Source organism: Nipponia nippon, unplaced genomic scaffold, assembly GCF_047370975.1.
Source record: "Nipponia nippon isolate SJK-2023a ecotype South Korea unplaced genomic scaffold, ASM4737097v1 scaffold_3, whole genome shotgun sequence".
Classification (NCBI taxonomy): domain Eukaryota; kingdom Metazoa; phylum Chordata; class Aves; order Pelecaniformes; family Threskiornithidae; genus Nipponia; species Nipponia nippon.
The window spans coordinates 44,461,580-44,489,316 of NW_028262347.1; the positions used below are offsets into that span (position 1 = coordinate 44,461,580).

The 27,737-nt window shown below is 37.7% G+C and overlaps 1 protein-coding gene across 7 annotated transcripts in view; it reads right to left on the bottom strand.

The window, feature by feature from the left end:
- PPP1R12A (protein phosphatase 1 regulatory subunit 12A) overlaps positions 1-27,737 on the bottom strand; it is a 122,202-nt gene that overhangs the window by 69,615 nt on the left and 24,850 nt on the right. For 6 of the 7 annotated variants that reach the window (XM_087767951.1, XM_087767952.1, XM_087767949.1 and 3 more), the window contains exon 2: positions 4,692-4,822. The exons of the other annotated variant lie outside the window; for it this stretch is intronic. In XM_087767951.1, the coding sequence (XP_087624077.1) occupies positions 4,692-4,822 (131 nt within the window). The remainder of the gene's footprint in view (positions 1-4,691; positions 4,823-27,737) is intronic. 7 annotated transcript variants of the gene reach the window in all.

Sequence of the window (27,737 nt, forward strand, 5' to 3'; positions counted from 1 at the left end):
TCTAAGTTATTTTTGAAAAATGCTTTTCTTACACTTGCTGGGAAGATGCACCTTCTTTCATTCTGGGGAAAACGGAAGAGCATTTGTATTTAAGCAGTAAAACTGTACTGTAGCCTCTAAATACTTGCAAACAAGCTTCAAAATACATCAACTACACACAACTAGGCATGGCACAAAGTCCACAAGGCAATACATTTTTAGCACAAACTTTAATTCTTGATGAGAAATTTCTACCATTTCAGATTTATTTTACATTAATCTGGTACAATACAAAGCGGAGAGAAATAAAAAAGTGAGCATTTTAAAATTCTGTTTCTTAAATGCAACTTTGCACTATTTTTCTCCTCTATTACATTTTTTGCGTTCTAAAAAGGAATTTGTTTATTCCTTGATACCGAAATAATATACAGGCTTTTAAATTGTAGAAGAGATAGATAAAAAAATTCATTATATACACCCAAATAATTTTACAAGAGTTTTACAAGGGTAAATTTAAGGGTCCTACCCATTAAACACCATCTTAAAAAAGGACACAAAATTTCTGTTTAAGTCCTCCTGCATTAAACTTTGTTTCCACATAACTATAATTTTTCGAAGCATTTGATGCTGAATTTCTAATTCATACTAACACATTGGATTCAAAAAGGCTCCTTTGTGTAAAGCTTTCTGTATATGAAAAAAATTGAGGATAGAAAAAGAGAACACGCTCTACAAAATCCACCTTTTTTGGCAATTCTGAAGAATTTTAATTTAAAACACGTTCATATTACAGTTACTTGTAAGCTAATTCACATAATCATAGACGAGATGAACACTAACTTAAGTAGGGAATTCTAAAATTAAACCATTCAAAGAATTTCCAGTAAGCTGAAGCACCCCCAGCATTTACAGATCTCAGAAACAACAACGGAAACAAAAGCAGCAGTTGCCCTCCATGGCAGAGTTTTTGCTTTTACAGCACAACTCTCCATCTGCAACCAGCTGACACTTTATTTCACACTAAACTATGTTCTCTTGCTGTATTTTGCCCGAAGTGGGCTTCTACAAGACTAACATTCCTTAAACTGGAAGATGCATTTTTTAGAGGAGATGGGAAGCATATTCAAGAGAAGGCAGCTGTTCCAAAGGGGCGGAAAACTGAAATGGGACAGGACATACTGCTGGGAGAAGATGCCATAGGACTGATGAATACAGTGGAAGATGACAGGGACAGAGAATAAACCCGCAGTGAGAAGCCCATTAGCTGGACGGTTAGCGAAAGCAAAATAAAAACCCCGACAAGTCGGGGCTATGTCACAAATTCACTCAGCTCACTAGCAATTAGCATGGGACCAGCACCAAAACACGGCTGAAGTGGTGGCTCCCTGAAACATCCAGAGTTTTTTCGGAGAAGCTCCCTACCATCTACATATCCTGTACTTCTCCCCCATCTCCAGCACATGGGTGCACTCACTCAGGAACACCTGAGCAGCAGCAGGTGCTACTTAAGAAGAATGTGTACATTACAGAGCAAGAGAGAGAGAAAGAGAGAATCAGGTGTTCAGTGAAAGCGCAGCATGATGTGAAGGTTCCTGCATTGATCAGATAGGCAGGCACCATTCTGTATTAATCCGGAGTGACTCCCAGTCATTCCCATTTACTGTACATAATAGGAAATGGGTGTTAATAGCAAATGGATAGAACACAGAAAGAAAAGCTGAACTGTGAGATTGTTTGTGTACTGATCAATTATAAAAGCAGTCTGAACAGAAACCTTTCTCACTCTATAAGAAAGTACATTAACCACCTCAAATATGGAAGTCAAATGAGCATCAGGAGAAAAACTATGATAAAGACTGTACTATAAAGGTTTGTAATGATTAACCTTTTTTTCTCACTTTGAAAGCGGACCCAAGGTTTCACATCCTATTAACAGATCTGCAAACTCCAACAACCCCCCATCTCAGTTATATTTCACAGACTCTAACCCTAGTGATGAATCATGCAAGAGTTATTATGCAACGTTAACAGAACTTCTGCTTTCTTTCCCCCTCTTTTAAGCCTAGAAAGTGATGTACACACATACATGAAGAATGTTAGGGTTGAAAGGTGAACATAGTCAACATACAGAGGACATACTTGGCACTGCAAAGTCCCTAAATTACATTCTAAAGATAGAAATGCATTTCATAACAGAAAATATCTCCATCCCCTAGGTCTGTTGCTTTCTTAGACATAATTTTAGATTTTAAGACATGAAAACTTGAAATAATGAAAGTATGCTATCATGCCACATTTTTCTTATGAACTGTAAAAACATAAGCACTGTAAACAAAAATCAATATACTAATTAAATTTGCTTATTTGGAGGATTTCACAGATTGTGCTATTTCAAGAGAAATAAATTCCAGCTATTTACATCTGAAGGAACCCCTAAGAAGACTTAAGATGGCAGCAGAGGAAGCAGAAATAGATTGCCGAGTCTCCAATTTGAGAAGCTCTACAAAGCTGTGCAACAGGCAGTTCCACGGGAGGAGAAAGGGAAGCACAGGTCACACTCTCTCCAGCTCTTCGTTAACAAAGTTAGGAAACACCAGAACCCATTCCCTCTCTTCTCTCTTGCACCTTGCAAGAAAATAGGAAATGAACAGATGATGTTCTGTACAAAAATGCTAATCCATATCATCCAGGACAGAAAGATGACAAGCTATTAGCTGTAATCTTTTCAGAGCTACATATATAAGCTCCGTAATCTACCCAAATTAAAAGCTTCCTTCCACGAACCAGAAAATTTAGTGCTAAAAATGAAACATCAGATTCAGCCACTGACACACAAACACACATTCTCATGCTTCCCAGGAAAGATGCATCCTCACTAAAGCAGATGCTGGACTCAGCATGTACTATGGGCCAAATAAAAAACAGATTTCTAATATCTGGTAATTTATTGTATCATCCTTTCGTCTTCCCCCAGTTTTGCATCAGTCACAAATTCTGCTATCAGTTTTGTAAATTATTTGAAGCTGAGCTCCTGAAGAAGCAGTTTGAAGAAAATCTAAACTCTATGGGCCTCATCAGATATAAATATTGCTCCATTCAGGTCAGGTTATCCTTCTCAGCTGTACGTGGAAATTTGTTTCAACAGCTTATCTTCAAAACCCCTTGCACCTTAAAAACACTGCTTTTCCAATAGCTTAAATGTCCCACATCCCACAGGATTTTACTCCAATAATCTAATTTCTTTAAAGGATATCTGTAGAAAATATGCACACAGGTCTTGTCCCAGTCTGAGAGAATAAAAAACAGATGACAATCTTCAGCAATATTATAGATTTCAAATACTCAAGTCAATAGTGAAAAACTGTCTTGTGGACAAGCGACATCGCTCTTTCTTCCCTGAACATCTGCATATACTAGGCTGCAATGCCAAACCAAGAACATTTATTCAACTATTTCCTAGTGTGGAAAAAAGGCAGGTGTTTTACCTCCACTACACTGAAGAAAGGCTTATATTATCTCGGTTTGTAGGGAAATTCTTGTCATAGTATAGCCAACAAGTAAACGCTTCCAGCGTGCATGCAAGAGAGATTATAGCATCAAACATCTGCATAGTGTAGAAAGGCAGATTACAGAAGTTAGCGGTCACACAGTGTCCCAGCTATAAAAAGGATATACAAAGCACTTCACTCTATGAACATAAAAAAAAAAATTTTCCCAGTGAAAACGATATACAAGAGACTCCAGAATTTTTCCTTTCCCTTAAGATTAAAGTAATTAAACCTCTCAAACTCACAGAACAGAACATCAATAAACCATCCCCTAAACTGACAATTTCCATCTTTCACCACTGTAATTAGTACAGTAACATAAGTACATGATAAAATACCACTTTTTATTTTATCAAAGTCTTACACTGGATCAGACATCACACTGAGTTTAGCAGAATTAATGAAGTTTGTGTTTACCCAAAGGGTCTTTAGAAAGACACAATTACCTTCTTTACTGCAAGAACAGCGTGCTGAGCAACATATGCCACACATTTTCTCAAATCAATCATTACTTCAGGTTAAAACAGATAACCTCTGGAAAAATTTGATTTTAGCCTATCTTCAGTGGCCCTCAACAGGCTTCAAGGATAACAACAAAACCACTCCTGGAATTTAGTACAGAGTAAGCTTTAACTAATACCATAACCGGCATCTAACTTCAACTGTAAGATTTTGCTCCACAGCCAAAATAATTAGCAGAAGTCACCACTTTATACCACACCTGAAAAACAAACTTTTCAAGACTGCAAATACAATTGCAAAATTAATCTCCTACACATAGACTTATCCTGGGATAATGTTTCAGACTACTAATAAAATGTAAATTTGAACTTTCTCCCCATGCCTCCCCCCATAACAACCTTTCTACAGAAGAAAATAATTTTTAAAAAAATCATTTGACAGTCATGAACAGTCTTAAATGTTCACCTCTTACAGCTACCTAAGATACAATGTAAAAAAGCTAGAAAGAGAAAATGCAATGCACAAATAGTTATGCACACAGCGCACTTCACAACCAACACACAATATAAAAGCATTCTCTCTCACTACACGCCCCAGAGGCAACTAAAAAGACAATTTATGAATGCCATCTGCTTCTACTGCCCCTCTTAACAATGTATTAGTAAAATACATGTATTTCAAAAATAGAGGAAAAAGCCTTACTCTGCTATATCAAGATATCCACAGGAAGCAGCTGCATGTAGAGGTATCCAGCCTTCATTATCTGGTTGATTAATATTTGCTCCATTTTCCACCAGAAATTTCACCATATCTACGTTATCATCTATACAAGCCTATAAAGAAAGAAAGATTTAAGAAATAAGTTCATATTAAAGCTGTTCTACAATACTGTGCATCTTTAAAGTAACATCTTCAAGAAAAAGGTAAGTATTTTCAGGTCTGATGAGGGAGTAGGGTTTATTTGTTGGGGTTTGACAGCAAGATGAAGAATTTGAGAGAAAGGCAGCAGGTGTTACAGATTTGTAAAAAAATCGTTAAATAAACAAATTCAAACAGAGTTTAACAAAACCAACAAACACGATTTCCTCAGGTAAATTTGTTCTGTTTTTTTGAGGAGCCATTTACAATCCCCACTGCACCCTTGTTCTCCAGTACAAAGTGGTTCCCTTTATAAAGCCCCCAGGCCCTCGCTCCATCCCAGGCCCAGGTCACTCACTTAAGCAGATATTACAATTGAATAAACAGCTACACCATGAAATAGAATTGTTGTGACCAAGAGATGGGGAGCAGTTTGGAAAACAATACCATAACGTGGTTTTAATTATAATGCAGTCGAGACTAAGGAGTATGGAAGGAGATGCTACGTTGCACTTCAACACCCCCCCTGCTGTTTTCTACTGCAGCATATTCTATACCGTCATGCATCTTTTAACAGTGTATTAATCACTGATGTTTATAAACTTAAACTTGAGTATCAATTTGGCACATTGCAAAGATATTACCATTTGTGCGCATCTCTTAATTACCAAGCAAACAGTGTTGCCCAGATGCAGAACTACTGCTGCTCTCCAGATCTCCATCTTGACTGGCTCCTATTTTGCCTTTCTTCTCTGCGTTTGAGTATTTTTCTCACAGGGTGCTCACTGAGTTTTCTTGCCAACTTCCATACTGCTGCCCTTAAAAGGGCAGAGCAACACAGAGAAAAGTCCCTCTGCATTTCAGGACAGCAAGGACTCAAAACAGCAGGACTGGTATTAATTTTTTAGCTTAATAAATCAACAATACTACATAACCAGAAGGCTGAAATGAGAATTTTTACTGCCGGGCTCCTAAATCCTTCTAGAGAATTATGCCTCTAATTAAAGGTATTATGCAATTAAGGTATAAATTTTACTTTTCAGAATACTTCTACAGCAATAAAGACTAAAAATTATATATTTGCTTTATTTTGGCAAAAAATAGATTTCCTTCTTTAAGCAATTGTGCTTTCCACATTGAATCCCGAAGCTTCCCTCCATTCTGTAGTGCTGAGGCAACAGCTACACCATGAGGGAGATGTGCTGCTGCCCCAGACAAACAAAACCAGCAAGAAATTATCCCTTTTTGACCCCATTTGCTTTAGTTAGATACAAACTTAAGGCTTTGTTTAGAATGTAACACAGAACTGTTTTAATGAGTCTCAGCTGGACTTGTTAATCCATAAACTTGCAATTAGACTGCAGTATACTGCTTGCATTATTAGTTTTTCAATTAAAAACAGAAACACATTCTTGAGTAAAAACATTCCTAAAACTCCCTACCTTTTCAGGTATTCTTGAAAACTGCCTTCCTAAAGGATTTTTCGAATTATCGTTTTAGTCATATGCACCCCTAAAATCAGCAATTCTTTTGATAAAATAATTTATGAACATATTCCAACAATAAAGACTACAAATTCCTCAAGCATATTTTCTTCAATTTCTTCCACTTATCATCAGTGTACAATGCTTACATGCTAGTAACAAGCTCTGAAATAAAAGAATCGCCTCTCTTTGCAAGGCATTTTGTTACTTAAATGAAAAGGAACTAAATGCAAGACATCATAACACCATTCAGGAGGAAAACAAATTCAGGAAACACAGATGTTTACACTTAACAGAAACATTAACCTAGCCATATTTCACACATGCCATATATCCAGTTCTCCTGGATATCCAATTTGCCTGACCACTGGTACCCTATGTAGAGCATAATATGCACCTATTTATTATAAGGAAAATAAATTTATATCAGAAAACTTGGAAATTGCCTAAGCATTTTTAAGTATAGATCTTTTAATACTACATTTCAATATGCTGCATACTGTATACCTTAAAATCCTCTAAAATTCATAATCTGTAAAAAAAGGATATCTTAAAATTGATTATCACTATTAAAAAAAAAAAAAAAAAAAGCCAGACCATCTGGTTGTGACAGAGCCCAACACAGAACAACCCTTGCCCATTTTTCAAGTATACATAAGGAAAACTGGCAAGACATACTCATAAAAATACTGTTGCTAAGTGAATCAAAAGCTTACATATGCAGCACATTAAAAGACATATGACTAAGTGGCTAAAAATATTTGACCAAATTTGGGCAGTTTATTGTGCCATACATGGCAAGAATCAGGAGAGCTCAAATACACCTCTCATGTATTATCAGAGATTGCACATTCATGACAAGCAAAGATAAACAATCTGTGAGATTATGTATATTAGGATGAGAGAAGGGTAACTATTAAGATAACAGAAGAATTTACTTGCATATGCAAATGGGAAAGTACTGTCATTACTAGTGATCACATTTGTGAGGTTTAAATAATGTTCCTCATAACTGATTATACAATCTGAACAACTGTTCTAACTATTTTATTATAGTTAGACAAGAGCCACAGAAGCTGAAGTTGATGAAATGGAAGACAGTTGTGTAATTTAAAAAATATGACCTTGGAGCCTCCTTAGACAAAGATTACTTAAAGATGAGCCTTGTACCAGAAATATTTTATAGAAAACCCACTATGGCCTCCAAGAAGTTTATTACCTATCTTAAGGTGAAGAAAAGCAAATGCAATTAATTCTATTGCTGAAGAGTGCGTATATAACACATCTTATTTCTCCTTGTCCCCTTTTTCACCTTAACAGCACTGCAGGTGTTTGATGGACCCTATCATTCTCAGTACTTGCCATATGAAAGACACCTCTGACTATCAGCAGGTGCCTTAAGTCAGAAAGCCAAGAAACAAATGTTACAAAAAATTTTATCTCAATGTTTTTCCATTTCTACTCCAATTGTCATTGTGCTATCTTCGTAGTCACTTCTAAAAGCAATATTTATCAAGTGCCAGAAGTGCCTCTGTTGTTAAAGACTGACATCTCAACCCCAAAAGGAAAGCTGGTCAGAACAGCATGATAGACTTAAAAGTATCAGCCTCCGAAAAGTCTGCCCTTCTAGACCTCAGCCTGAAAGTATTACAAAGGAAAAAGCAATGTACATGCAAGATATAAATAACAAGAGTTCCACTGATGTTACAGTGACTCAAAAAGACAAATTCCCACGATGACTTCTGTCCCAGTCTCCACACAGAGGACAGACAGCCACAGGCCTTCCCCTTCCACATCTGCTACAATCTTTCTAGGATTAATGTCAGTTCTTAGCATTCATCTCCCCATCCCCAGTCTCTCCCTTCACGGTCCTTAGTTCCCACCTAGAGCCTCAGTTACCACTTAGTGACACACCAGGTCGTCCTGAAGCTCTTTCCGAGTTCTTGCTAACCATCACATCTGTAGAGCACGCACGTCAGCCACTGTCTGGGGCAAGAAACTCACGCTCAAGATTCCCTTCATCCCAGGCACTGGTTCTGTCTCTCAACCCCATTCCCAGCCTCCACAAACTGGTAGAAAGGCAGCATTTCTGCATAAAGCACTCATTACCCTGCCAAATGTGATGGAAGTTAGCCAACAGGCCCCAAACAGAACAACAGCTGGACAGTGCTATCATATAAACCTCATTTCCTTTGGGAACTAATTTAGAAACTGGGCTAATTAGTCATAAAAGAAGCAAAACAAAGCAAAGTTGATAATACAAAGTCTGGTTACCTTTTCTGATAAGAACAGAGATGAAATCTCAAAGGAAGTATATTAAGGCCCAGGAAAGAAAACCACTTTCTATTTGTACAATAACCTGAAACCTGGACTGCAAAGACCAGCAGCGCCTGGCTCCCACACAGACCAACCCGAGGTAGGTCCAACTTGTCCTGGAACCAACATGCCTATGTTAAGCAAAACAATGTTTTAAACTTTTCCCAGAAATAATTTCTGATCACTTGGAAGGGGATAACCAGATGCCTGCTGAACATGCTGGATTTTAACTGTATTCACCATGACTTCATCTCCCAGTGCAAGTGGCATGTGATCTAGCTGGCTCTCCTGACTATCAGGTGTTAAGTACATAGGTGAAGGGTAGACTTAAGTTAGTAAATAACCTTAAAATAGATAGCTTTAAAAGAGGTATCTAGAGTGCTTGGTCTCTCAGCAAGTAACCACCTAAAGAATTTAGCAGACAGTACTTCTCCCCAAAAGGCAGGAAAAACAAGCCTATATTTTTTTAAAAAATCAGAAATCTTGTTGGGAAAGAGACAAGCAATCAGCTAGACTACTGTCCCATAGACATACAGCAAAGCTATACAGTATGTATCTTACATTGGACTAAAATTTCTATTGGTTTTCATCACTGATGAGATCTAATGAGGTAATGACATCTAAATGAGGTTTAGGTGTTCAATTTTTCACCAGTATTTTCTAGAGAGAGATTAAAACCTTTTACTGTTACCTGATTAGTATCCTGATGTATTCCACAAATTAAGATATTTTGCCTCTAGTAGCAGAAAATAAACATTGTATGTTTAACCTCTGTCACCAAACTTCATTTTTCCTTATTCACCCTTAGTACAGAAAGAAGTAAAAAATACGAACACAGAGTAATACATTAGACTTAAAGGGATAAAACAAGTCAAACAATCATTTTGAATTCCTGTCAGAATGCTGGAAACAGGAGAAAGACCTCACGCAGTGGCCTGGAGAATTTATCCCTTCCTTTGATTTATGTAGTGAACCAAGTTCAGTGAGTCCAATGGAACTAAGAAGGACATTAACATCTTTGTTAACATACCCAAGAATCAAATTAAGGAAGGGCATCCACACCTAGCAGCAGAACTGGTTAAAAGCAGTTTGTATTCCCTTCACCCTGGATTGCTCGTTGCCTCTGCCATCACATACCACACCCTTATAGCTATGCCGACATACTTTGCTGAACTGGATCGAAAGTGGATCAGAAAAGCAATAAGAATTTAAAAATAAATAAAGTAAGAAAAGGACAGCAATATACTATTATCTTTATCGGACTAGAGCATAATTATTTGCTTTGATTATATTAAAACGTTTTTTATAGTCAGAGAATTCTTCTTTGAAATTCATCTTCATGTCCTAATTCCACTATCAGAAAAACAAAATTTTGTTTTACTGTGAAGTTTCACCCATTACAAACCCTGTGTTAAAGCTTCTTGTTTCAAACTGACACTTTTCGAAGAACACATTTCTAAATCTGCAATCACTTCTACCACTCTCACTTTTAAATTTATAACCCATTTTAGCCCACTTTCTTGTTTGTACAGACTTTCTAAGGGAATCACGTTACTCACTGTCTACCTGGCTGTCCTCCCTCCCTCAGCAATTTCAACGGAAACTGAGACAGGAATAGAGGTTGAAGAGAATTAAATCCACTACTTGTCATGAAGAGGTGATTAAAAGACGAGTCCTCTGAAATAATGCTGCCACAGAGCACAGCGTGAACTCAACAACCACCGCTTCTACCTGGGTCCTCTTGCTGGCCCCTCCAGGGAGCTCAGCACCGCCAGATAATACCCACAGTTTGAACACCAGTCTCAGTCTGCAATGATTTTTGCTCTCATGAGGAAAGGTTTTGTTAGGACAGAGGACATCACAATTCACTAGTCACTCTCTTCATGAACATCATCTGTTCATTTTCTTTCAATGAACCACTAACTGAGAAGGTATAAAAAGAAATTTGGTCAAAAGATCCAAAGCAAGCTTGAGCAACACTCTCGACTTTTGGTAGGTCACATACTTATGCTGCACATTAATTAAGAATGCAGCACAAACAAGTGAAGTGGCAGTAAGGCGTACGAAATGAAAACATAAGCCTTATCTAAACTTCCAAGCTATAGATTCGAGGTAACCTGGCAGTTACAGCCAGTAGAACAAAGGAGGAATATTTTTTTGCACCTTAAATTTGTTCATAGGTCATTAATTCAATGTTTTTGTACAAAGCGTAACATCTTAAGAGTCTACTATTAATAATGGCAATGTCTTAAGACTCACTGAATATTTGGGAACACTTCCAGGATAAAGGGTAATAAGAATGACCAATAAATTAGGTCATGAAATATTAGTGATTATTACACTTATTTACTATTTAAGGAATCACTATAAAAGCATGTATTTGACATTTGCTGAGTATTCTTTTTAATATGGTACATACAGGGTGGAAAGGCTGCTGTTGATGTTCACACTTACGGTAAGAAACAGGACAGTTCTGGTGTTGTAACAGAACTTCAGGCACTAATCTAGTATTACAGATGACAAATGTTGCTCAATTATGAAATTAAGTATAATCTTTCCAGTTCAATTAGCCAACCCACAAGTCACAGCTTCTATTTCTCAGCAAGCTGGGGTAATACGGGATATCTCTGCATACTGACAAAATCTAGTTTTAGGATTGAATATTTTACTTTTTTAAAGCACGCTTACTAATAAAAATGCAACAGTTTACCATGCAAATATTCTTGATAACCTAGTAATATTACCCTTTTGCTATACTAGTGTTATTTTGCTTAACTTGTTTATAAATATTGTGCGTATGATGCATGAGTGTGTTATTTCCAGTTAAGAATGGCCTACTATTTAAAATCCTGGAGAGCTGGTCCATACAAAATTGTTAAAATGATAGTTGCCATATCCAATAACTCAAATTAACTAATCATTTCAAGAGTGTCTCATCGCTTCTGCAAGTTCCAGGAGTTTCAAGTTTATTGTTTGTACTTCTCTCACCCCAGAATATGAGTCAATCGTGGCATAAATTTCAATGTCAAATCCTTTCCCCCACTGCAGGGCAGCAAATTTTTCTCCGGAGAAATTTCTTGGAAATGTCTCACTTCTAAGTGTAGAAAATGAGAATCCTTTTAGACACCTGCAAAAGCAGGTGGGCGAGACACTTTCTCCTAAGGAGAAAACACTACTTGAGGCTGATGCAACGTTTCATGTCCATTCAGGTCTCATGGGGAAGGCATGCAGAGACTATTGAAACAAAGCACCCATAACCATCATTACTTAATCTGAACGCTGCAGAGCTGTCAAACATTGACAAAAATAGACAAATCATTCCAGAACGCAAACTTCTCTAGCTATTAATTCCACTTCATGTAAACACCTTGTCATATGCATGAGTGTATCTCAATAGAAGTTCACTTAGATTTTATTTCAGCTCCAAGAAGTGGATAAAACCAGGAGCTACACCAAATCGACAATTGTTTAGATCAAATATTCAGTAAGAGCATAATGTATTTTCTATACTACAGTTTTGCCTTGTTTTCTCTGTTACACTGAACTAGTAAATTAATTACATTCCCCTAAGCTTTGCTAGTTTGTAATTTATAGTTAAATCTGTAAATTTAATTAAGGGCACAATTCATGAAAAACACTAAAATCTATCGCTGTTGAGACTGATATAATCTACGTGTTATAAAACTGATTTCATAGGGACTTCCCACTATTTAAACCCTAATGAATGCTTAATCATAGTTCTTAATCAGGACTGTAATAGAATACATATATTTAAGTGGGTTTAGCGTGCTTCAAGTAGAGACAGAATTCTTGTCCTCTAACTTCCTGCCGAGATAAATAAGGGGAAGAGAACAGTTGGCCCTAACATGTTATTTACTATAACTAGTGATGCCGCCATTCCTCTTAGCAATCCCAGTAATGGATCAAGACTCATTCTGACAGACATTCTACAGACAAAACAACACAGTCTAGTACCTGCTTTCCTGTTTGTGCTGAAAAAAAACCCCAACTATTCCAAGCTACCTAGTATTACATGCAAATCTACTTTCAAATAAATATTTGTTTTCTTTCTTAGCTGCGTGCAAATCTATTTTCAGGAATACTTGAAATCCCCACACTAAAAGTTCTCTTTTAATTAAAATTACCATACTAAATGTTTAGTAGTATACTTTTAATGGTATTCATTTATTTCAACTCAAAGAAAAATCTCAAGACAACCTGCCAAAAATTACCCAGAAAAAGCCTGCCAAAAAACCCCAAACAATACTGGAAAAAATGAGACGTCATGGAAAAAAGTGCTAGCCCTTACAAAATTATTTTAGAAGAGATCAAACCAAACAGCACTCAAAGACTAAAGTACTGATACTGGAGCAGATCTATTTGCCTGAATGCCCTTTTTTTCTCCTGGCTCAATATACTGACACGAAGTTGGTGAAGATACTGGACACGAAGGACTCTATGAAGCAACCTTTGCCTAAATTTCACACATATGAGGCTCTCCCTTAAACTCATGATATTAAGTATCTTAGAAACAACTTCTGCTGTTCCTTCTGGTTTCTTTCAATTTAAAAACAAAACTAGTACCTTCTGTAGAACAACAGAACTTGCTTTTAAATGTAGATTCAGGTTTCTTTGTCAGCTTTATAACCACGCTGCAGGTGAAAGAGCATGAGTTCACTGGGCAAAATGGACAAATAAAGATCTGGCTGACAGCACGGTATTACAGCTAGTTAAGATGTACAAATTCACAAGCTCTCTTGAACCCTGAAGACTTAGGCAGGTAGGTATGTACAAATTATGTATGACAGATTCTCATTTTAGCTACACGGTGTTGAAACCCATGCCATTTGTCCAGCAGCACCAAATCAGTGAATTTGGGAGTTAAAACCAGAACCGAATTTCAGACTCATTCATTTCACAAATGGGTTTCTCATTCTTCTGGCCTGTGCCTTCACAGTTTGCTTTCTGAGGCAATTTCAACAGTTGTGGCTGATGTACCACGCTCAGTAGGACACAGCAATACAGCCCTCCACATCTACCTCCTGACTGGTACAGAAGCAGTCTTTATTCATTGAAAAGAAATGGTTTTTAGGAGTAAACAAAATTTTCGTACTGTAAATATACAGTACCATTATGCAGCTATGCTTTCACTAAGCATTTATTATTATAATTTTGGCAGATAGTGATTACTTTTCATGGTCACACAATATGTAAATATTAAATTTGAGAAGGAGAAGGCAGTGCCATATAGTGTGTGTATATATATATATATCTCAGTCAAATTTAAGAATACGCCAATCATATTTCAAATACTTAAATTTTTTCATGAGTAAACATAATCTGCTTCTAGCATACAGGCAACTAAACAAGTTCATGCACCAAAGCAGCTTTTCAATTTAAAATAGCTAACATACTGATACCCTCTAATACATATTCTTAACCAAATTAATCATCTAGCAAAACAAAAAGGCATCAAGAAAACTTACTAGAAGAATCTGTTTACATAAACAGGTTTGTTCGCTTTTATCTTCCTTGGATTAAATTTAAAACACATGTGCCAAGTTTCCCTTTTTTGCCTCTGCTTCTGACTGTCACCTCTATACAGCTCTGAGCTCTTCGGAGAGGAAAACTGCGCTGCCTTGGAAGAAAGCAAACCTGATCACATCTATCAGCGCTCCACTGTAAACTCTGACGGGCTACATTAGTGATCTAGTCGTCAACTGACATGTAATCTTCTGCTTTAGCAGGATCCAGGGGAAGTTCTCATTGCTTTCTAATTTTAGCCAAGTGAAGTGGCAAAGCTGAGTAGAATAAAAGTAATAATGCTGAATTTAGTAAAATCAATGATAACGCTTCATCCCACCAAGGGAAAAAAAAACATACATGTTGATACTGCATACTAAACTAACCAAGACAGACTTTGTGTGCTCACTTTCCCACTACACATTACTGCTGACAGTAAAAAGCACCTTTAACAGAAGAAACCAAGAGTACAGATACAAAAAGGCAGTAAGACATTCAAATCTGCAACTACACGCCTATGAATGCTTCATTCATTTAGCACTTGCCATGTGTGGTTATATCCTCATCATTATACAATGTATTAGAAGTAAAAAGCATATCTTTAGTAAGCTGATAAGGCTGGTATCGTTCAGGGCTTTTGCCCTCACTAAGTAGGGGAATCTATGTAAATAAACAACTAATTTGTATAATTCAATTTAACATAATAGAATAAAAAAAGTACATGTGAGGTATGAATGTCAGATTTACATACATTTTATATGTAAAAAATTAATATAATCATGTCATATCTGGATGGAAGTAAGAATTGAATTAGAAGTGGCATTTTGAATTGCTTAAACATTTATCAAATTATCTTAAATGTGGTACATACATTAGTTTATCAAAACTGCATTTTGTACACAAAACCCCTTAAACAAAGGTAGTACTACATATAAACAGGAAACTTAACTAATTGTTTCTCATCATTTTCCATTTTTAAGGAAGGAATATATTGCTACTCCTACTTTCTATTCCTAGACTGGGAAAAGAAAAGCCATCCTTCTCTAATATAAATCCCAGTAAATTTTTCAATTTATGATCAAACTTACTATTCACTGAATTGATTAGATAAATTGGGAAGCATTTTCAGCTCTTCAAAAATGCTACTAAGTCTTGAAGATGACGTAGATTGCAAACCAGCAGGTTCATGATGAAAGCAGAGTATTCTGACAGTCCCACTAAAATTTTAGCAAAAAACCAAGGACTGTCTAAAAACTGATTAAACAGAGTTTTAGTGAAATGATCCAAAAGCAAATTAGCCAAACTTGTTATAGTACATATCAAACAGTTGCTCTTTCTTAAAACTGTAATTTTTAATACAGATTTTGTCTATTCAGACGGTAACAAGGTGAGAAACCTGCAGCTTCCAGTCCCCGCAGCCCTGCGGGTGTCAGACACCACCTCTGCCAGCTGTACCAGAAGGAACACCTCAGCGCTCCTCAGGGCAGCCCGAGCGCCGAAGCAGGACAACACAGACATGTTGATAAATCTCCAGGATAATCCTGTTAACATTTTAAACACCTAAAAACAGCACAGTATGTTTTACACTCAACAGTAACGTATATGCATTTTACCGTCACTTTTCAACAGAAAAAACAAGAATCAGCTCTCCGATTTCCCTTTTTAGAGAAGACTGGCTGTGGTACACACATATATACATAACTACATTTTAAAATAGCTCAATTAATTTCTGACTTCAGAAATATATTCAGCTTAAAACCTAAAGAAACTGGGACTTGGTTTGCTTTCCGATCTGCCGAAAGTTTGAAGGAACTACTCAGGGGAGCACGTAGAGACAATGCTGAAAAATTCGGTGTCAGGTAATTTCCATATACGTTTTCATATTTCACATTGTAGGTAAACACACAGCATCACTTGGAACAACCTGTCCAAAGCCTTTTTTCTCATTTAATCTGCACAAAGAAATGTCACTGTGGTCCCCAAAAGGTAAGGTACTTGAAACAGACAAAGGTCACCAAGACTCAAATAAATCCTCTGCAAGGATAAGATCAACTCAGACTACACCTAAAGCCAAAATTCGAGTCAGACTAGGCACTTCAGGAATCCCTTCGAAGATAAATAAGGGTGTACTCATGCTGTGCCTTTGCTAAATTTGCTGAACAATTTTCTAAAATAACTTACACGAAATACATTGCCATGTTTTAGTATAAATAACAAAACTGTTTGTACAAACAAATAAGGAGATGATAATCAAATGCACGACAAGCCTCTGTCAAGTATAAAGAATAAAAAGAAGTATTCAACACCAAACTCCCTCTCTCTTAAAGGCCAGCTATGCAGCTGTTCATCTACACAGATATGGTTTGCAACTTCTAAAAAAGGCATTTTTGCCATGGTGTAACTTAATACTCTATTTTCAATAGGCTAGCCACATCACACAACTTGCTGAGCAAACCCTCACTGGCTGGAACGAAGAGGAAACCTGCGCTCGCTTGTGTGTGTTTCCTCTGCCCCGGCAGCAATCCCAGTCCCACCTCCCACAGCTATCTTTTGACTGTATCCAAATTTTTCACCAGCACAAGAAAACAGCCGTGAGTACTTCTTCACAGAGACGTCTAACAATTTATCTCCAGCCACAAACGTAAAAACAACATCCACTTTGTGAACTTTCTCACAAAAAAAACCCACAAGAGAACTACCAGCTTCCACTTCGGACTCCCTCTGGTCTATCTAAACAAGAAATACTCTGGTACGGGTTGTCTCATTAGAAACTCATTACGACAGACTAACGAAGGAACTGCAAGTAATCGCAAGTTCCTAGGAAACCGCTTACATCCCAATTACATTGAAAAATGGATGGGAAGACAACAGCCAACATGTAAAATAATCTAAGTTTATATAGACTCACCTACAACAGTACATACCACTCTATATAGACAATACATGGCATTTTAAAAGGGCCAATTTTCAAGTCTTTTTCTTTTTTTTTTTTTCTTTTTGAATGGGTATCACACGGACCAGAAGCCATTATTCTACAAAGCAATTTGATTAGGAAGTTACAGTAGTACAGAGACCAAGCAAAGGAATGGCAGCAATTAAAAATAAAATGTTTAACAAATAAAACTGTGAAAATCAATATAAAATCAGAATTTAAAAAAAAAAAGTATAAATCAGTATAAACTTTAAGTAACGAAGAGTAGAAATTTGGAAAGGAAAGCTATGAACATCAGTGAAAAAACACAGTTGGCAGGGGCTGGAATACTAAGGCATTTCTTAAATATATTAAGAATGGGGAAAAAAATACCAGTGATATAGGGCATATATATGAATAACATAGGAGAGAGAGAATTGGTCAACAAATACCTCTGCTTTGTGTTTTGAAAGAAGCAGAAAGTTTTATTTGCCTTGCATAAATAGGATTATATACCACTTTCCAGTCTACTAGTATTAAACACTAAAAACCCACAGATCACTGTTTAACTCGATACATCTTGGTAATACAAATCACAAGCATGCTTAGGCAGCTCTCTAGCCACTATTCAAGAACTTAAGACAGCTTCAAGTCTGCTGATATTTATTTTCTAAACAGATCCTGAAATACCTGGGAAACAGCAGAGGACTGTTAACACTACAGCAGGACTACAAAGTAATAACACAGATGCCTAAATGAGTTGGCCTGTCAGCCATACTGGATAAAAGAATTAAAAAACACACACACAAAAAAAATCCATGCGACAGATATTAAGATAATTGAGGTTCATTAGGCTTATTAACAGGAAGGCAACACCGTGCCAGCACAGCTATATTGCTTCAAAGGCTTGCTCAGCTTCACCAACAGCACCACTGCTTTTCTGTACCATGAGGCCAGACCTGATCAACACTGAAGGACCACAACTGACACACACTCCTAGGATCTAGGGCACCAGCAAACACAGTTTTGAACAAACATGGGTCCATCAAGGCTTTTTAAGCTTGTAGCCTTGCCAGATTAAAGTTGACTCCATACGGGACAACTGTTCATAAATGTTCATGAAAGCTTATTAGCTTTCATGCAGCAAAGACACCTTAGGTGCTTTTTTTTTTTTTTTTTTTTTTTTTTTTTTTTTAGCGATAGTAGCCCCTCATCACACCAAGTATCAAAGACTAACTCCATTGCTTTGGCACACAGTGCATGAAAAGCCACCAGAGATTTGGGTATTTTGGAGGGGCCTGTCTCCAGGCTGCATCTGTAACCAGCATTACTGTTCTCCTCATGGCATTAAAGGGAAAAGCAAACCAGACTCCTCAGCTCCGTATGTATTCTGATACAGGAGGAAAGGAAGCAGCAGCTTCTTTTTCTTCAAATTGCTGCATATGCTCCACTACCACCAATGTCTCCGGACTCATTCTGGCATATTTTATACTACGATTCACACTATAGCACCTTCACCACTGCCACCAAACACTTGCACAGTGTATCTGCAGCATCTCATGTGGCAGGACTTAAGGACTCACCAAATCACTGCCGTGGTCACTGCCTATTCTGTGTGGCACAACTTGCACTGCCTGCAGAGGTTGCGCTTGCCATCGCCAAATTCTCTGCAAACATGCAGGGGAGAGCTTACAAAAAGGGCAAGAATACAGCTGTATTTTCCTCATGATCTACGGAGCCTTAGGTCCTCACAAACCAAGTTCCCTTTGTGTGTAAAGGTAAACCTGTAATCTAGTAACCTCTAAATCTTCCACTTCTCGCTACCCATTTGAAGAGTAATTTTATCCAAGCAAGCGAGCAATAGGAAAATACTGTACCTGGATGAGCAACTGTAACCCATAGCATACATGCCAAAATCAGCACGGAACCCGTGTCATCTGCTCTTTTGCCAGAGCACAAGGAATTCATACATTCTTACACATGCCGCGGCAGTTCATCTCTAGCTTCTCAGGCTTGCATGCCGGATTTTGGAAGCTCAGACATCAGTTTCAAGGAGAAAAGACACTAAAGACACTTACTAGAAAACCAAAATATTTCTTAAAAAAGGTTAAGTACTTACGTTCACTACTTCATCAACAGTATCATTTTGCAGGAAGCTTTCACTTGAGTCAAAGTAAGACACTGACTATTTCTTCCACTGTCTTTAGCAGCACCTAACACCACTTTTAAGAAGTTAGCAGAAGATATCTTTGGTAAAAGTTCTTGTAGTCAAATGCTGATAAAAACACACACTTTAAGAAAGTGTTCTAATTGAGCTTGTTGGACCTCCTTCCCCTGCTACACTTGATTTTAGGCAGTTATACAAAAATAATACCCCAGCTGATAATAACTGGACCCTCACCTGAATATTCTGCATTAGAATCTCTGACATTCAGGAGATGGCAATGTTTCAAAGTACTAATAAATACCATCCCTGTTGGATAATTTTCATTTCTATATTTCAATATGAGTTTTAAGCAATATCCTGTTGCCGGCAGGAGGTAGTGTTATAAAACCAGCAAACCCTAACTCCTTTGAGCTAACACGCTAATCACTCAGGGCATGATTCCACACGAGCTCACTGTTGACAAACAGGGAGATCCCAGTCTCCCTCCTCATTCTTAACTGCACACTCCCAAAAGCATTTGTCAGACTCTCCATTAGCCAGTTCAACTCACCAGCAAGGCAGAAACAACCCTTTCTCCCTCCCCACCCATTGAAATAAATAAATAAAAACCAAGAGGGAAAGAAAACAGCATGGTGGGAGGAAGAAGCAAGAGCACGTCCTTTCAAGGCAGCGAAGTACAGTACTGGCTTAGTCGCACCCGGAGCTGCAGCCACTTCTGACTTTCCTTCTCAGAAAGGATTCCGGAGAAGGGGCTAAAAGCCTACATTTCTAATTATGTAGTAGCTCATTTGTGTGGCCTTCTAGCTTCTGAGAGACTGCTGACATCTTTGAATTGCACCAGGACAGAAAACGCGCTAGCTTTCTCTTTGCCAGGACTGTGTCAGCTTGAAAGAAATAACAAGAACCCAGAAGTTTACCTGACCTTAGCAGTATGCACGTCATCATGAAATTAATCATGAATGTTTTAAAGTCTGCTTCTTGTACATCAGACTGCTAGCTAAAGATGATTATTATCAAAGAGCGCAAAAATGAAAGCCTTGTTGAAAAGCACCTTGGCGCCAAGGTCAGTCACAGCAACATGAGTGACTCTACTTACTGCATTTCCCCCACAAATACGTAAGAACAAGTGCTAAAGTAAACAGGCAGAAAAACACAAAAAAATGAAACAGATTTGATTATATGGAGAAAGTACGCACACTGCCTGAGCATGGGGAAAGTCTATGCGCTGCAGAGTTTTGGCAGGTAACCCTTCAGTGGCCCTGGCAGGGACAGAGCAGCAGCCAGGGCAGGGGTAGGGTTTGACGGGGAAGACTTCCAAGTTTCCCCATTTCAGACAAACGGACAAAGGCCCATCTGGCTTTCTCTACTATTCAATCACCCACCATTCATGCTGCAAACGGAAAGCTCCTGCAACACAAACTGTTTTTAAAACTGGTTCTCAATTTATTTTCGGGAAAGACCTATCCGTCTGGCTAGGGGCTATGCTCCAAAACCCCTGGAGTGCATCGTGAGAAACTGCCTCCATGTTAAACACAAAAGAGAAACCCACTCCCTGACATGCCAGAAGACTACCTTCGCTGCCTTGAGCTTGCTTTTTCTCCTCTACGGTGCACACCTCTACAATAATTCCTGGAGGGGAAAGCTGTTCTGCCAGCTTAATTTACACTATTAAATTAGCCAAAACGTGCTTAAGCTTTATGCTTCTCTAAGGACTCCACTTTTACATTAAATTTTAATTTATGCACAGCCCTATATATAAGCAATACTAAGGCCAAACAGCCAAATATTCCAGTACTAGGAAATGCTTTAATTAATGCTGCCTAAGCCAAAGCAACTGGTGCCACAAGCATATGACCTGTGTACAGTCCTACTTGATCTTTATTTCCCTGTGGCCAAAGGAACCTGTTTCATTCAATGTATGAGATGATCAGCGCTTTTATAATCTGCAGCTATTCAAAATTATGGATTTTTCTTCACTGTTCAGTGTTCGGCTGCATTACTCAAATCTTGTTCCAAATGGAACTCGTTTTCTCATGGGCTCTTCCACCTATCAGCACTTACCACCATTTAGGTACATAAGCAGAATTTCCATAAAACCTCCACCACAAAAGTTATCATTTCACAGATGGTAAACAGAAAGGTCAACATAAGTCATATCCCCTGATTTAATCATACAATTTGAAATACCATTGAACTGAGGTTTGAGGATATACATCATTTCATATGTCTAAAGAAAAGCTTCCTTTCATTACACTTACAGCCACAAGTGCATAATGGTTCTACAGATTTCCCTGCAGTCTCCTACTCCATATACCATTCTCTTCTTTTTTCACCCACTGATAAAGCAGAAGTCCCACGCGCAAACAGCATCTTTTATCAGATGTCCTGAACTATCCCAAGAGAAAATCCTCTATACAGGCCCTATAATCTAGGTATGATGACATAATAGAGTATTAAAAGGTTAATGTGTGTTAAGTCCAAGTACAGATTTCACTGGCAACATTAATTACCTGATACCTAATACACCACCACCTGAGTTCCATTATTTCAGAATTCCCAGTATCAGCCTTTCTTTCCCACTTCCTTTTCCACACCACCATTTCATTTTCCTAACTCTCAGTTTCATCCTGACAGCCAGCCCACATCTGACAGCTCGCTTTTGCCTCCACTCTTCTGGCTCACTCCTACATCCCCACTCTTATTTTTGCATCTTGCAGCTTCCTCCTCTGTGCTAGTGGAGGCAAAGAGGTCACAGCACAGATAGTGCTAGCATGTCTCTAACTGATTTTAAAAGGCCACAGCAACCTGGTATCTGTACTGCTTCCATGCTTTGAATTACCATATGCAAAATTAACTTAGATATACCACTATACAGTACTGCAGTTTTTCTTTAGGTCTTGGTAAATTCCGTTGGATACCAGCTTTTCTCTGAAGCACTCTTCTGGTGAATCTGAAAATGTTTGAAAAAAGGAATTCTGAAAAATCCTAAATAGCCTCCAAAATGCTAGAATATTAAAAACACAGATCCATCCAAGAAGACTTTCTCTTTGCTTCTCCCAATCTGATTAAGTATAAAAACATCCAGCTGTCATTCTGCAGCTACAATTGACAGAATGCCCCACCACGGTAGCAAACCCAACCCTGACTGGGTGAAGAAAGAAGACAGTATCATCCTTCTTCATAGCTCTTCACCGAAAATAATAAGAGAACAGACTTTGTCGAGATCTGTACTTCTGAGCAAAGATATGGACTATCTTCTAGAAAATAAGAATCCAATAGGCCAGAACTCTTCAGCCTAGAACAAAATGACTTTGACAAGCATATAATAAATGACTACAAAATCATGAGTAATATGGAGAAACTAAGTAGGAATCAGCTGTTCATCCTTTCCGCTAGTACAAGGAGTTGAAGTCATTACGTGAAGCTAGTAAGAGTTGAGACCAAAAGACATCAAAAAACAAAAGCTGCTTTTTCAAAAGGTGGTCGGAATGCCCCATAGCAGCAGAAGCAGAGATGACTTATTACTGAGCTCAGTAGATTGGCCTTTCCTTTTTACACAAATCAGGCACTGGAGCTATTTGATTAACACAAAGAGTCCTAAAGGCCTTAGGCAGCCCAGATACAGAAAAAACCTCTCTTCACTGCAAGTCAAATGAATACAATAGCATTTTTACTGCATACTACTCTCATCACAGTAGGTAAGTGACAAAGTGCTCTGTTTTTTCTTTTCTGCAATAGAAAATATGTTGTTTGTCACTAGTATTCCAAATAAAGGTACTGATGTTCTTGCGTTCTCAATTTATCATACTTGTTGTAAAACAGGATTTGTGTATCTGAATAAAGAGATATGACTAAGTTTAACAGTCTAGCCTCTCATTCAGGAGGGTTTTTTAAAGTATAGGTATATGTTACCACAAGAAGAATTACAGTAAAGCTTATGTGCATCCTAATACTTGAGAGTAAATAGAGGGTTGCTTACCTCACTGCAAACATAGTCATTTTCAATGACTGGTGCCACCATACTCGGATGCTCTTTCCAGAGGAACCTGAACCAGATCTCTCTGAAGCAATCCCTTAGTATGCAAGCCTCAACAGGCGCTTATTTAAACTGTTAGCATCTATTCAAGCAGTTAATAAACAGGTCAAACGCACAGGAAAAAAGCATGCTGGATTCTGTCGACTAAACTTTGTTTATAACAGCTACAGGAATTATCACCAGTTTACAACAAGCTTGGGTAAAGCTTATCTGATGGCAAAAGTTCATTATGTAACAAAGCTGTATTATCAATGTGCTACTATTCTTTATTAAATTAGCATTAAATCTTTAGTATACAGTCACTGCCACAAAAGGAATTTCTTCTACTAGCTACATAGGCTCTTGCAACATTTTTCGTTTTAATAATTAGCTACTGTGCTACTGAAGGAGGCCAAGAAAGAGGGTATTATAGACAAAGCTAAAGCCAGCTGGACTGTTTTTTTGTTTTTTTTTTGTTGTTGGATGGCTGCCTTCATTTCACTGAAACACTACAAAGCAAGTTGACCATATAAGGCACTGGGATTCCCATGGAAAATGCTTACACAAATCAGATCCATGCAGTCTTTTTAGTTTATGTGTTATAGTTAATACGAACAGTTGCAGTACATTTTTAAAAGGCACTTCAGAATTAAATCTTACAGATACAGCATTACTTTTGCCTTAACTGAGTTCATGTAAGTAGCCTTCCAGAAGAATCTACAGCATAACATTCAACAGAATACATTTATTTAGGTAATATTAGACTAGATCAATTTCAAAACTGCAGGCAGCATTCATTAACACAAGGTCCTAGATTTTGGTGCAAATGAAAAGTACCAGAAAAGCCTAATTCACAATTCAGGGGTCTGACAGCAAATGAATCTCCCTGACAGCCGCTGGCTGCAGCCTGCATCTATCAGAGGCAGCAACTTGCTGCATGGAAAGATTATTTGTAGCCTAGATTCCAACAAGAATAACTCTAACGAGCAAGGGCTTATAAGGAGATGGTCATACACAGTCTACAGAGAAAGGGCAGGGAGAACTGGAGAAAGCACCATTCTTGAGCAGGCGGGGGTGTGAAATAAAGAGGACCACAGGGCTTCCACATCAGAAGGGCAGGGGAGGTTTTGAGACGATGGAAGGAAAACATTGTCAGTCTCAAAGAAGGGGCGAGAAAGAAATACATGCGGACTTTAGGGTTAGACAGACAAATACAGGAATACAAAAAGTCTTAGTCAGAGGTATGTGCTAGCATGACAACAGTATCTTCCTAACTCTAGGATTTATTTTTCGGAAGGAATCAAACACTTAAACATTGGGAAGCAACACTTCTAACACAGTACCAAAATAACTAGAGAATTCTGCCATTCCTCTTAGATCCTACCTTCACTTACTACTTGTGTTTATTAAAAGGTTAATTAATTAAATTAATCTTTTTAGGTATGAATTTCACAACACGGATTAATGCTTTATGAGAACCCAATTTTCCCTATACATTGTACAGCTTGGTCAACACTGGATTTCCTTTTCAAACAGATATACAAACCTCACAGTATTCTGTATACCAGACTACCCAATCTGTTAAATTAACGAGGACATTTACACCTACTTTAGCTGGGACTAGAATATAATTCTTCAGTCAACACATAGTCTATTTATTCATAAGGACGACAAGTGTGTCTGTAGTTCAATACAATCTGAACAGAACTATTCCTTCCAATAAATACCAGCTGCTGCCAGGTCTAGCTGCCTCTTGCACCTCAGAATATACTCCATTTAACATAGACACTAATCCCTGTACTAATATTAAAAATAATACTCAGCAATTTTTGAAAGCATCCCTACTTCCTCATTACTGTATGCACTGGTTACCAACTGCTTGTACGACACAGGCTCGTGTAGCACGATGCTGGAGGTTGGTATTTTTAATGCAGAATTCTCTACCTAAAAATTCCCTTCCCCTAACAGAGAAGTGAAATTTTAGATTGTTGCTATCCTGTCTATCATGGGAATAAGATATGCTCAGTGAAACAATATGCAGTAATAACAAATAGTAATTAGTATCAGTCACCAACAATTCTATCCATTAAATACTCAAAATTTAAATACTTCCTCCATTGCATATGGCTTATGCTATTCATCTTTAATAGCTGTTTTGGGATTCCCTCTGCCACAACCCAACTGCTTACAAACTGAATGACATCACCACCAATCTATTAGCTACTATTCCAGACACTCACATCAAAGAATCCGTAAAATGACAGGTAGTGACTTCATATATCCTCCATAAAAATATAGGGGTTTCAGATTAATGTAACCATTTACATTGTATTGTCTACAAAAGCATCTGAGTTTTTCCTGCAAGCACACTGGAAAATTATGTTAACTGTCAACGCACACACCACGTGCTCTAATGCCTAACCAGCCATCACATCACTATGGCACCCCTGCACGTAACAATTCCTGTATCTCAAATTGAAAGCAAACTTCAAAGATTTTTCTTAAATTTTACATCCCCTAGGTTTGCTCTGATTTTTTTTTTTCAATTTCCCAAGGAAAAGAGGAAGGCTATGTTTCCACTTACCTCAATGTTTTAATTCTACGTAATCATTAACTGGCATTTTTAGTTAAGGCAACAGTCAAAAGACAGGGTTCTGATTTGGAAAAGCAAAACCATTTACAGAAGGATGAACCTTCTATTCTAAGTACAATACTGACTTATATTTGTATCCGTAACCAGAATACAACAGCCATAATTGATAAACGCAAACAACTCTCTGCTCACTGAGAACTTTAAGAACAGACTTCCAAGAACTAAAGGAACATGTGGGTTTTTTTCCTCAATGCAAATACACAGATTCAGAATGGGATGGGCTGACAAAAGAAAAAGTTTATTTCGAGAGACAGTCCTCAAGATTTGGTACACAACATAAAAGCAGCAAGATTCAGAAATCTGGCTTTTCTGGGGAAACGCTGGTTTGGGCATCCAAAGAACAAACTCTTCAAGTTCTAAATCTATGAGGCAGGTGGGATACACATCTTCGACCAAGTAAGATTTCACCCATAGATTTAATACGTATGAATGGCACTATGATCTTCTAAGCATTAAGCTTTAGAAGGCATTAACAAATCCACTGCTTTCTCATCTCATAAGATATTTATTTAATACACCCTAGGCAGGGAGGGACCTTTTCACAGTCATTTAATATAAAATGATGGCCAGCACTTTAAGTCAGAACAGGACTTTCTGTTAAGAGACAATTTTCCTATTAAACTATATAAATGCATACATACAGATCTCCTGAAGATGCCTCTTCTATTCCAGCTGAGGTGAGAGTTACTGGCAAAAGTCTCAAAAATCAGTAAGTCCAGACATTCCATGACTAATCTTTCACTTAGTTTCTCCCCCACACTCCGATGGACTTGAAGATTTTGTTCATAACTAAAGAAAACTTAACCATATAGCATGGTTTCACATGGTTCCACACTTACTAAGTTTAGTACAGAAGTCCAACATCAAAATCTAATTATCAGGAAATAAAGGTCATTCTGGACCAATAAAGAGAGAAAAATGAACCTAGAGAAAATCTTATGGGCCAGATCTTTATGAACTTTACATCTCAATTTCGCCTTGCATATATATTAAATTAAAAAAAAAAAAGGTGCAATGTTTAAGATCTCATAGTCACTAAGATTTATATGATGAATAGTGTAGGCAATTACACCAGTTAAAAAAAAAAAAAAAAGTAGAAAAAGCAGCGGGTAGCCAAACAGGACCCATAACCAGTTTTATTACAGAAATTAACTACATATGTGACCACAGTATAAATACACACACAAAGAGGAGAGATGCCAACTACGTTTGTGTGTAAGATGACATTTCAGTCTCTTCTTAAATTTGCCCCCAGCGCTAACCACCTTTGAAACCTATGTGCCACACTAGGAATCAGAGCCATCTCTATTCCAGTTTGGAATTCATTTGGCTAGCACTCTCCCAAATTAAAAAGATCCCTTAAGGAGCTGTAAACATTTAGATTTATGCGATTTTGTCCACAGAGGAGAGCTAAGACTCCAGTTCTCAAGATCTTATCATTGGTTTGTCCTAAGCAGTAGTTTAATGGACTGCTCAATTAGTTCTTACACCAGTATTCTAGAAGTTACTGCACTCCAACTGCAAGCTCGTCTACCGCGTGACTTGCCAAGTGGACAAATTAAACTTCTCTACACAAGAGTGAACGAGCACAGGAACGTACAGGAACTGTCAACAAATAAGTACTGTGCTTAAGTAGGCATTTAGTCCGTAATAATGACAGCACTGTAGTTCAGAGTATCGACATCCCTAACTAGCTGAAGTAAATGCACACTTAGTTCAGAAAAAAGGATCGTTATACCAAGCTACTTCAGATAACTTTATAGTAGCTACAACTGTATTTCTGCTCTGCAGGATATCAGTTCGCTAAAAGCATGTTTTACA